Source organism: Pogona vitticeps, chromosome 2 (assembly GCF_051106095.1).
Source record: "Pogona vitticeps strain Pit_001003342236 chromosome 2, PviZW2.1, whole genome shotgun sequence".
Classification (NCBI taxonomy): domain Eukaryota; kingdom Metazoa; phylum Chordata; class Lepidosauria; order Squamata; family Agamidae; genus Pogona; species Pogona vitticeps.
The window spans coordinates 135,350,426-135,363,123 of record NC_135784.1 but is presented as its reverse complement, the minus strand read 5'-3'; the positions used below and the strand labels follow the sequence as shown (position 1 = coordinate 135,363,123).

Genomic DNA, 12,698 nt, shown 5'->3' with positions numbered 1-12,698 from the left:
TTCCTGATGATCCCAGAATGCATGGTATGTAATAATAGCCTCAAGCTACAGAAAACCAGGTTTTGGATGAAATCAGGGAAAAACTTGTAATTGTTAGAGCAGTAAGACAGTGAAACCAACTAACACAGGAGGTAGTGAGCACTCCCAACACAAGAGGCATTAAGTAGAAAATCAGACAACCACCTGTCAGATGTGCTTTCATTTGGATTCCTTCTTTGAGCAAGGGATTAAATGTAGTGGCATTACAGGCCCCTTCCAGCTTCATTATTCTATGATTCTGTAATTGACCAAGGGAAACCAGCTCTTCCAGTCTTTCTCCTTGATCTTGTCTAGCCTTTAAAAAGAAAAAAGAACAGGAACTACTTTGCTAAACGCTACAGGGAATACCCCATTTTGGATTCCTGTTTGCCTTGAAGGCTCTGTATATTATACCCCCTTGCTCTCATGACACGCTACTTCAGTAAGTTGCTTTGTGCCATTTGTGCACTGGCAGGCCATGTGACCTCCACCCTGCCCCAAATTGTGGGAGAAGTTTTCAGTTATGGGCCCCATGCTGTAGTATCAAATGGCAGGCTGAGGCACTGAGTCATGTATCGATTGACGGCTGCTGCTTCATTCGCATCAGAAGCAGCACGATACAGCTGATAGAAGGGAAGGTAAGATCTCAAAGCTTAGACACTGTAAGTATGCCGGATATTTTTCACCCAGTAATGGACAAGATCAGTGGCATTTGGGGCAGCTAGCATTGGATCTTCTTTAGTCCATGTTGATCTGCAGGAAGGTAGTGTTGCAGCCCTTCCTTTGCTCATTTCTCTTGAGGCCTTTTGTCAACGCTTTTTCGGTCTTGAAAGAACGTTCAATAGATGTGACCCTTATAGAAAGAAACACTATATGATGACACATGAATACAGACGTAGTTTTATAGACCTTGAGCATTGGCTGCAGGACGTTCTTGGTAGTGTGTGGTAATTAGGGTGCTGGACTGAGGTTTCAGAGGTTCAGGTTGAAGTGCCCGCTCAGTCATGAAATTTACTAGATTGCCTTCAGCTACGAGTCCCTCTCTTTCAGACTGACTGACCTTTATAGGATTGTCATGAGGATAAAGATATGTCTGTGGTGCAGAGAAGCAAGGTTCTGCTGCTTTGGCCTCAGTGGAGGAGAGGCCAGGTATAAATGCAACTAACAAAGAAATAAGAGCTATCTCTTATTTTAAAATGTCTGTCTTGTGGGGCAGGGGGAATGTTTACCTTTAGGCCTTACACTCACAGGTTTTCTGAAAAATACGGTGAACTTGGCTCTATTTCCCAAGTGCTTTTAATTCGTGGGGTGCCGGCTGTCTTTGTGGTGTGTTGGATGGGATTGGGAGGGCACCATTACTTCCCTACTGCCCGATGTTGTGGCAGGTGGGTGCCTTGGCAATAAAGTGTGTGTTCCTTTGCACCAGAGCCAGCTGGGGATGCCTAACTGAGCATTTCTCTTGGGGTGTTTGAACAACACCTGCCGCTACCTGTTGTAGAAATCTTATTTTAGATCAATGAGCAGCACTAGAGTGAAACTCACTTTCCAAAAGAGAAACTGTACCTCCCTGTCCTCACTTTGGCTCGCACTGAACTTTGTAGAGCAGGCATGTCTCAACTGGCGGTGTTAAGTTAGCTAGCTGGCGAAGTTCAGCTGTCAGACAGGCTGGTTTACCTGTGTTTTACCTACCTAGAAGCATTCCATTTAATTCATACCTAAGAGGGATCCCTTGCCTTTCATGGCTCTTCCAGTCTGTCCTGTTACAGTAGTTCATATAAGCTTAGGCTGCCTCGTTGACTAAGCAGGTGTGTGAATCTGATTCACTGTTGCCTTGACTCCTGTTCTTTTTCTTAACTGAGGATTTCGGAAAGCAGCTGTTCTCTCACAGTTGTTAAATTATAGTTAATGCCACTGTTGGATAGAAGTGCGAGGAGCAGCTGCCCATCTAATCCTACCAGTACTGCTCTGTTTATAAATGCTCTCATTGCAGTGTGAGACCTAGGCTCCCACACCCAAAACAAATTTCTCTCTCCAAAGAATAACCTGCGTTTCCTGTCTGGTCCAAAAGGAAAACAAAAGATCTCCTAAAGGAATGAAGATTCTGCTGTTGCCTGCCTTGTTAGTTTTTTAGTCTAAAACATAGACACAGGGCTCCATTGTTTTCACCGTCTCCCATCTCCACTCAAAACATACTGTACCTGTTTCTCTGGTTTATTGATACACAGCAACATGAAATGGAGCCACTCGTGCAGCATTTCATTTATCTAAGATTATTTTGTACTTAAAACAGGGTGGGTTTGAAAAAATTCATATTGATGTAAGTCATTATTTTGATTTTTAAAAAGGTTTTTTTTTATGATTTAAGTAAAAAAAAATAAGTTTAAATATGATTTAAATCAATTTGAATTCTTTTTAAAAAAAACCACTGATTTTTATCCACCCTGACTTAAAGTGCATTAAATCTGCAAATAAAAAACATTAGAATGCAGAGGCATTAGGAATTCCATTCCCTACGTGTGCCTTGCAGGAGAAGAGCCAGCTTGGGGAAGATGCATCATCCCAGGGTGCTTCCAGAAGAAGGGAAGGGCAGATTGCTTCAGAGTACTCTGTATCTTTTTTTTTAAAAAAGGAAAATATTGCAATAAATTGGAGTCAGTTTCATGGCGCATAGTTATTATAAGACGCAACTAATTTGTATCTGTCTGGATACAAAGAACTGTGGATGTAGTTCTGGTCCTCCCAGAAATTTTCAGCTTTTCATATCCTGCCCTGAAGCCACTCTTACACCATTGCTTGTAATGTCCTTAACATTTTAAAAGTGTTATATGGGGGGAGTGGGAGTAAGATCCTAGGTAATCACAGGGTTGCAGTCTAATAGGAGGAAGGAATGACAAAAGGCTAGGCAATAGAGAAGAAAGCAAGCAAATGCAGGGACTCATTTCTGAAATGGCAGCTTTGTTGTCTGTTCTGAACAGGTGTGTGTGCCCTTGATTTAGATATACACCCCAGGGCTAATATGAGGCATTCACCCTTTGCCCCAAGCAGAAAAGACTGTTTCCCTCTCCCTTCCATGTACAGAGATGGATTTGACTAGCAGATGACTTCACTACTGACACTGGGATGGGGTTTCCCCCAACGCCAGAGGATGACAGAGCAGGGTTAGGGCTGGCATACGCAGGTCTGTCCTGCAAGAGGAAGGGGCTTGCAAAGAATAATCGAGGGCTGACACTGCTGCTTGAGATTATTTCCTAATTATTCCTCATGGTGAAATACACATTGTAGCAGGAATGTTTGGTGAATTTGTTCTAATATTGTACAGTACTTGGAAGCATTTTCTGTCTTGGCTCAGTATTATGTCATGGTGACACTAGCAAGTGTCAACCTGGTGGTGGTGGTGGTGGTGGTGATGATTCAAAATGGACCCATGAGCCCAATATGATTGGACACACCTCTGGGAGAATTCATAAAAATATTTTTAGAAAATGACAAGGGTCTTGAGATAAAACAAAAACATTTAGAAACATATTAGAAATAATAATTTATTCTAAAACTATTTCTTGTGTGATCACAGTATTGTTACAAGCTTTCTTCTGGCTCAAAGAACTGAGCTCTAATCACAGGCTTTTTAGGCTCCAGGAGATAAAGTTGTATATTTCACCAAGATCATCTGCATACCTACCCTGGAGGGACAGGTTTTATATGGACTCTTCCTGACTCTTGCAGCTTGAGAAGGTGGGAGGGCTGCAGTAGCACTGCTTCTCTGTCTTGTTTTAAATGTCGTGCTCTGCTTAGCCTCCCTCCAGCCTCACTTTAGTTCAAAACAAAGGCGTTGGACTAAAGCTCCCATCAGTCAGTAATGGCTGGCATGAACAAGGTTGGAATCTCCCAATACATCTGAAGGGCAGCTGGCTGGGGAAGCCAGACTTTGAGCACCCAAATGGCATTTGAGAATTGACATGGGATCAGTAGAGCAGATCATCCTATGCAGGATTTGTTGAATGTCTATACTATGGATTCCTGTGGTATTCTGGGATAAAAATTGCTGGGGTTAGTTTCTCTTCACATCCATAATGTGATTGCCATGTGCCAGGTAAGATGCTTTAACTGCGGATGTGATACTTTTATGCTGATGCTCAGAACATTTCCACACTTCAGGTTAGTTTGACTTGTAGCTACTAGATTCCTTTTGAGAGGATAAAAGAGCCTCTCTGATCTCTCCTCCTGTTCCCCTCCACCCCCCCAAATACAGAGCAAATAGAGATCATAGCTGAATTAACTGGGTTTTTCAGATGCTTTGCAAGCTCATTGTGTGGGGTTAACAGCAGGGCTGTTTGGAGCTTTTGAAGCAACAGAGAGGGATCAAAAAGCCTCACAAAGTGTACAACAATAATCAGCTGCATCTGTTTATATTTAAGCCTACTTCCCAAGAGGGAGGCTCTCAAAACACTTCTAAAATAGAACATAATGTCTTTCCTTTTGCAGCTGGGTCTTGGTGTTTTGATTCTGGACACCATTGCCTGCAATTCTGGAATGCTCTTACAGCATACTCTACTCAAGAGTAGAGCATTCCAGAGACCTAACTGGTCTCTCATAGGCTGAGTGTAAGTAAGGCACTACAGGTGATCTTCACACTAGAGGTGTCAGAGTTCTTGAGGAAGCGGTTGTTTTCACAGAGTAGGGACAATGCTAAGTAAGGCACTGTGACTTTTCTTGCATGATATGACTGATTACTACTTGAAAGTCACATAAACACAGTGAAAATGTGAACAGTGGCTGAATGGAGTGCAGTTGTAGTGTGCAATATCTTTCTGAAAGCCATTAAAAACCTGTTTGCTAAATAGTAGTGGAGTCAAAACTGAAAGAAATCTCTTCTGGTAGTGTTGAATTTTATCCAGGTGAGTAGTTTATCTTGATTTATGTGGCCCTAACCCAAGATTTGGATATTCGAAGATGGGACCATTTGCTCCTAGGTAAGTATGGTGACATTATTTGCTTAGACACAAGATGTAAAACTTGCTTCTAAGTGTTTAATGCATTTGTATTTGTATTTCCACCAGACTGTTGAGCATGGCTTTCCTCACCAACCCAGTGCACTGGGCTACAGCTCGTTCCTGCATCTTATGGCTATTGGGACCCGGTCAGGAGCCATCAAACTGTATCCTTTTGTTTGATCTCTGAGCTGAGCAATGACTTTCAATGGTGGTAGGTATACAAACTGTACAGTGATACTTCACTTTTATGCAGGACATGAGTGGGTGGCCCCACACACCCTCTGTCTTAGGTTTGTTTGCCTTCTTAGATGTGGAGCGTGCCAGAGCTAAAAATGGAGAACTCCACTGATTGCTGGGATCCCTGATTTTTCCATGTGTTAGGAGCTCAGTGGAAATGATGACAAGGGGGATCAGGGTTACACCCACACATCTCTGCATATGGGTTTATCCTAATATTTAACACCTCAGTAGTAGAGTTATGCAGGTTTGTGATAGACTGCCTAGCTGGTTTGTAATGGAGATGAAATTTGAACTAATATAAATCTGATGAATTGTTGTGGTTTATGGGAGTTCTAGTATATAGAATCCAATGGGAAAGGTGCTGAACTTTTAAGGAAACGACTCAGACTAATCTAGTCTAGTGGAAAGTGGTGTTTGTAGATAAGTAGGTTTATCTCCTATATTCCAAGTCTGTTTTAAATATCTTGGTACAGAGTAAGGGTTCATTTTTAGCATAGAACAATATATGTAGACTGAATTTTTGAGTGATAAATAAATCTTTGGCTTTCCTGTGTTGATATTCCTAAAATACTGGATGGAGAGCACTTTGAAGGTACTTCTCTTTCATCCAGCCCCAATGTAACAGACATCTATGTGGCTCTGATTCCCATGGCATTGAGCCAGCTAAGCATGGAACAAGGAGTGGGAGTGGGGAATGAATTCTTAACTCTGACCTGGAAAGACAGCCTAAATCCTCTCCCAACGGCTTTGCTGTTTCCAGCAAGATTCTCTTCAGGAAGGGTCTTGCAAGGAAAGGTTGGGCCATCTGTCTCCTAGTTATGGATTAAACAGGGATTGCAGCATCCCTGAGAGGAGACGAGACAGACTCCAGACTTGCCTGTTTGAAAGTGCTGCATAAGCACATGGGCTTCCTCTCCCAGTGTTTGAATGAGAACCAAATAGGTGTGTGGGCAGTAAAGTAACTTGTTATCAAAAAGGAATTCCCAAATAACTACTGCTTTCCTATCTGTAACTAGCAAATGCTTCAGTTTGTGCTCAAATAGGCCTGCCACCTAGAATGAGTGACTGTGTGTGTATCTCAGAGGGTGGACTGCTGTGTTTATGGACTCTACATGCCTCTTGCAAGCAGTGGTAAAGGTTTTTCACAACTATGAGCACATGAACAATGGTTGTGGTGATTGCAGTATAATTTTTGTTGCAATATAAGAAAGATCAGTTATTCTAGGACAGAAGTTATTTGCCACAAAGTGAATGCAGCAAAAAAAAAAAAAAACCTGCATACATTTACATACTATTGGCCTCAACCCGTCCTTCAGCTATGGAGCTCCAGGGGTGGAGTTCATGGGCTTGCATGAAGAGACCAACACTGTTATGCAAATACATTTCATTCCTGGCCAGGTGAGTAGAATCAAGGTAACTGATATTCTGTATTTTTTTTTACAGGTATCTTTTTCAAAGTTCTAGAATCTATATTGATTTTAGTGTCCGAAACGGACTTCACCTCTTACCCAGCATGATATAAAACACAGTGGTCAGAATCCACTTGAGTATTTCCATGCAGGCAGGGGCAATTGTGCGAGCAGGTTGTTCTTGCTGTGGTTGGTCATGTGTTATGTTTCTTAACTAATTACAGGTCACATGAAAGGCAGGCCTTCCATTTCGCATTTTTCTTTGGAAGATACTACGTAATAAAGATTATGGTAGTGGTATAATTCTGGCTTATGGAGACAATGCAAAAATTGCTTTTTCAGAAGTACACTTTTGAGAATCTTGACAAATTGTGGCAAAGTAGGCTGAAGAATACCTCATTAAAAAATAAAAAGGAACTGTGGTCATTACAAAATACAAGAGTATGTGATGCCTTTATAGACCACTAAAAATCATCATATAATCTGCAAGCTTTCATGGATCAGGACATTTCACTTTGTCAGGTGTGTACCAGTGTGAAGCACTTAAAGTCCAAATAGTTCATGGCAAGATGGATTTTGCCAGGTACATCTTTCTTAGATGTAAGTCAGGAAAGATGCAGGCTGCATTAGAGCTATTTCAAAGTTACAGCTGAGGTAGCTGTAGATTGGATATCCCCAAGATGGTGAAATCCGTTGTGCCATGAACTTTTGGACTTTAAATTCTTCATTCTGGCACATGCCTGAGAAAAGAAAACTGAGGGGTGATATGATAGCACTTTTCAAATATTTGAAAGGCTGTCATACAGAGGAGGAGCAGGATCTGTTCTCGATCATCCCAGAGTGCAGGACATGCAACAGTAGGCTCAAGTTAAAGGAAGCCAGATTTTGGTTAAATGTCAGGAAAAACTTCCTAACTGTTAGAGCAGTACGACAGTGGAACCATTTACTTCGGGAGTTGGTGAATGCTCCAACACTGGAGGCATTCAAGAAAAACTTAGATAATCCCCTGGCAGATATGCTTTGATTATATTCCTGCATTGATCAGGGGGTTGGACTTGATGGCTTGTAGGCCCCTTCTAGCTTCACTATTCTATGATTCTAAGTGGAATGTCCTGGTCCATAAAGCTTGCAGATTGAATTATGATTTTTTAATGGTCTGTGAAAGTATTGTCTACTCCTAAAGGAAATTCTCTCGCTCTGTAGGGTACACAGTATGGTGTAGTGGATAGAGTAATGGATTAGGACCTGGGCTCTATTCCCCAGCTCTGCCATGGAAACTCACTGGAGGGGGGGGCGGAAATGGAAAACCACTCCTTAAATACCTCATTTACCTGGAAAAAACCTATTAGGATTGCTATAAATCAGTTCTGACTTGGGGGCACAAAACATATAAACAGTTGGAAAGAAAGATGCACTCAGTCTGTTTGCACGTCTCCTATGTAGTTTCTTAGTATTCAAGGGCAAAAGTTATTTGTGTCTCCTGTTCTTACAACTAATAAAGGTAACAGTGCAGTATTTTTCTGCCTTCTATAGCTGAGTATTCATGGTAGTTCCTACCTAGACCCTTTCCTATAAAACTGTGGGAGAATTCCTAATTCCACAGTGAACACCTTTGCTGTGGTTTACTAGCTGAGTGAGACAAGAGAAGGACCTCCAATTTCATGGGCTTTCTCAGATGTTAAGGTAAGTCAGATTCTGGAACAGATCCAGCACTATGTTATGCAGACACTGGTTTTGGGTGTCTGCTAACTGCCCACTCCATTTTTGTTTTAAACCACTGAGAATAATTTCTTGCTGCCACCTCCATCCAGCAGCAACCCTAGTATAAAAGAGAGAACAGAAGGGGAGGGACATAATCACTGGAGCTAGGAAGTTGCCATTCACAATTCAGACAGTAGCTTGTAATGCCTTTCAAATTAGTGCATTCTTTATACCATAAGCTGCTACAGATCAAAGTTTAAGCTAGTGGAACAATTAAACATAATTTTGTTAAAGTGCTATAGGGCTCACTTGTTTTTGTTGTAGTAGACCTAGCCTGGTTGCTTCAAAAATTTGGCACAGCTTGTAGACTGAAGATTGTTTCTGTCTACAAGTATTTTTTTCAAGCAGGACACATTTATTAGGTGGAGGAGCAAATGAGGAGGAGTATGCCAACTAGCCCTGGAGCTAGCAGTCATAAACAGCTCTTGATTCTAGTCTTGTGGGATATTCTACTTATCTTTCAAGAATGCTGCTGTGTCACCTCTTACTCATAAAAATAGATAAACATTCTGAACTTCCCATCCTGGTCTCCTTCCATATTGTCAATGGGCAGACAGGCTTTTATCATGCTGGAGGGAAGTGGAAGTATGGATAATGCTTGGCATCTGTCTTGCACATATATTCTCAGTGTAAGATAAAAACTGGTTTTTATCAGGTTGCATGACAAATGGAGCACCTTGTCCTTAATGCACAGAACAGGCAGATACTGTGTGCAGCAGCTCCTTGATTTGTGTACTAGCAGGAACATAAATAAAAGTAATTTTTTCTCTCTAGAGGTGGCTTCTCATGTGGGGAAAATGTTGTGCATAAAGTAGGGGTCTCAAACTCAGTTTACCTGGGGGCCGCTGGAGGCAGAGTCTGGGTGAGGCTGGGCCACATAGATTTTCTGCCAAGTGGAGCAAGAGCCCGAGGAAGCCACCCAGGAGTTTCCTTAGCCCAGCTGGAGCTCAGAGGAGGAAGAGGAGGGGTGTGCGAGCCCTTGTCACCTGCCACGACCCCCTCCAGCTCCTTCTTCACTACCACCACCACCACCAGCAGCAGCAGGACAAAGAAGCAAAGAAGGGAGGGAGTGCCGGTGATCGTCTAGTGGGGAGGGAGGAGGGCACGACATGAAATAAAAAAAAAAACAACCTCACAGAATTGCCTTGCCAAAGGAGAAAAGCCCCCATCAGTACCCATTAAATTAAACAGAACGGGGTGGGCCCCCCACAGGTGCGCACACTCATGCATGCGTGCGCGCACACACATGCATGCGTGCGCGCACACACATGCATGCGTGCGCGCACACACACGGAGGTCTGGCAACCTTCCTCTGAGGCCCCCACCTTCCTCTGAGCCCCCCCCAGCAGCTACCCCCACCACGACAGAGGAGCAAACTTTGCAAGAAGAGCCCAGGCAGCCTCCAGAGCCGAGGCGGCTGAAGCAGGACGTCAAGGAGGAGGAAGCACTGCCGAGCGCTGAGCTGGCTACTGGCCGGGCTGGTGCTGGGGGTGCCGAGAGAGAAAGAGAGCCAGAGAACTGCTTCCATGGAAGAGGCGGCAGCGGCAGCTGCTGTTGGTGGCTTGGAGGCTCTCTTTGAGGACGGGCCAGGAGTGAGCTCTGCTCTCAGCCATCGCGCAGCGGTGGCTCGGGCGCTCGGGGAAAAGGGCCAGCAGCGGGCCTCGTTCACCGGCTCTCCCCCAAGACAGCGCCTCTTGCACTCTCCATCCAAAACTGCAGCCTGCCAGCCAGCAAACAAGTGAGCTGGCTGGCAGGCTGCAGTTCCGGATGGAGGGTGCAAGAGGCGCTGTCTTGGGAGAGAGCTGGCAAGTGAGGCGAGGCTTTTTTCGCCTTTGACAGGAGAGGATGCATGGGCGCTTTGGGGGGCAGGCAAGGCGGGGCCACAAACTATCATCTGGCGGGCTGCAAACGGCTCCCGGGCCGCATGTTTGAGACCCCTGGCATAAAGGGACTCTTCTCTAGTTTTAACTTCAGCTATCAGTTCAACCAGCTGTTAACCCAGCACTAAGCTTGTTCTCTCTCCTGGAAATTGATTCTTGAGTAACCCACCTTTTGAGGTATAACCTCTCGGTTTGATTACATCGTTTAATTACAGTGCAGCACTACAATTTAAAAACAAAGCACATCACCATTGAGCTCTTTAGTAAAAAAAAAGAAAGCTTTGTCTCTAAGATTTATGAGGAAGAATTTTTGGAATCTTTAACACTCTCCTCCATCGTTTGTTGGCAAGCTCAGGGCTGAGCCTCATGCTTTATTGTGATCACTAAAGGATTAAAAACGTTAGAAATGTGGAGCGACTGGAAAGCTGATGACAAAGTGCTGAAAATACCCATGGGAAAAATTTGCCTATTCTGCTAGGTGTGGTTTCGACAGGTCGAATGCTCAATTGAAAAATGCCTTGAACATTGGCTAGGGCTGGGCTTATAGCAAATGTTGTGGGGCAACCACTCCTTTTAAGAATGAAGTCAGACGTAAAGAATGCAAGGTGAGAAGAGAGTTTCAGAATATACCGCTCTACTCCTCATGGGGTGGAGATAGGTTTCTCTCAGACGACAAGAAATTAAAATTAGGAGTCTGACTAAGCTCCCATATGTAAACCAGCAGTTCAGAAAGAGACAGGGATTTTTTTTTCAAGCTGTGAATAAACACCCAGTTAGCTGATACTTCTCTTTTTTTTTTTTTTAGTGCCTTTACGGAGCTAGGCATTGTGAAGGCTCTAGAAATGAGTGGGATTGTGCCTGGTGCACTTACCTTTGTGAGTTGGGAAAGATAGAAAAAGAAGACCAGAATTGAATTGCTAGTAATGCAAATTAAGGGAGAGAACAGTGGCTTTAGGCACAGAGAGGATTTCTAAGCCTAGAAAGCAACAGAGCAGAAGACATGAAGGTTGCGGGTGGCACGGGCTCAACTGCTGAAGAACTTGGGCACTGTGAAGAAGCACATTCTTCAGAAGAACAAGTAATTAAATATGTTCAGGTTCACTTGATTTGCATAATTAAGTCTTCTTGCATTTATTTGGAGATTAATTTACTTCATTCTTTCCCCTGGCCAGTTATTCCATAATTCTGATATATAAAGTATTCTCCAAATGTTCATAGGGCACGCACATCATCATCAGCACCTGAATCTCAGTTTGGCGTTGCATCCACCATTTGATAGTACCTAATCAATGACTTTGTGCACATTGTATTTTTATTAATTTTATTTGTCCGAGTTAGAAACAACATTTGAACAGATATGGTGCTGTGCTTGGATTCTGAAATGAGTCAGCTGAACATTGGCCTTTGTTTTTGACAAGAGTAGAAATGCTGGAATTTGGAAACCTTTCAGATGTTTTGATCCCTTCATTCAGCTTTTGTCTCCAAGCACTATATTTACAGGTCACCGTTCTGTTGCTCTGTTTCCTCAATAAGGACTTTATCCTTCTTCCTTTCATAGATGCTTAATTTTTCTGGTTCCTGGAGGAATGCCTTTTTCAGTAGTAACGGTCTACATTGTGCATGATTAAGACAAGGAAATGTTGTTTCCTAACAGCTTCCTTTTGGGGAAGATTTTTAATTCCACAGGTAGCATTCTTACAATCTAAAGGTGCAGTGATAGTTTTCCTTTTGAAATCTAATCATAGAACTTCCTTTGGGATTGGCCATGCATTGTGTCTTAGGAAGAGCAGTTGCTGAATAGGATAACATTCAAAGTGCTGCAGTACTAGATAGTACACTAAAGATATTTGATTCCAATTTTTGTTTTTGTTTTTTAGAGTCGCTTAGTGACACTGCTGGATGACAACAGCTTGCATTTATGGACCCTGAAACAGTCCAACAGCAACATATCTGAGCTGCAAGAGGAAAGACACTTCACACTCCGAGGGCCCCCTGGGTAAGTGAGTTACTTCCTCTCCCCCTCCCCCCAAAAGCAGCATAAGAAATGGTATACAACTGAATCAGCATCATTCAACGTAGTTTTCCTTCCAAGCTGGTTCAAGATGTTGGTAAGAGTTCTGAGCACAGTGGACCCTCAACTTACAGACGGCTCGACTTACAGACTTGTCGAGTTACAGACTTCTCTGGCTGCAAAATTTAGTTTTGACTTGCAGCCTGAGAATCGACCTACAGACCAGAAAAAACCCAAAATGGAACAAAAACGGAACAAAAATGGCCGGTTACGGATTAATCGGTTTTCAGTGTATTGTAGGTCAATGGAGCCTCGACCTACAGACTTTTCGACCTGCAGTCACAGTTCCAATACGGATTAATTCCGTAAGTAGAGGGTCCACTGCACT

At 43.1% G+C, this 12,698-nt stretch overlaps 1 protein-coding gene across 7 annotated transcripts in view; it reads left to right on the top strand.

Moving 5' to 3' along the window:
- The window catches only part of LLGL2 (LLGL scribble cell polarity complex component 2), a 74,727-nt gene that overhangs the window by 26,621 nt on the left and 35,408 nt on the right, over window positions 1–12,698 (top strand). For all 7 annotated transcript variants that reach the window (XM_078386035.1, XM_078386034.1, XM_078386029.1 and 4 more), the window contains 3 exons: window positions 5,076–5,173; window positions 6,566–6,647; window positions 12,177–12,295. In XM_078386035.1, coding sequence (XP_078242161.1) covers window positions 5,076–5,173; window positions 6,566–6,647; window positions 12,177–12,295 — 299 coding nt within the window. The remainder of the gene's footprint in view (window positions 1–5,075; window positions 5,174–6,565; window positions 6,648–12,176; window positions 12,296–12,698) is intronic.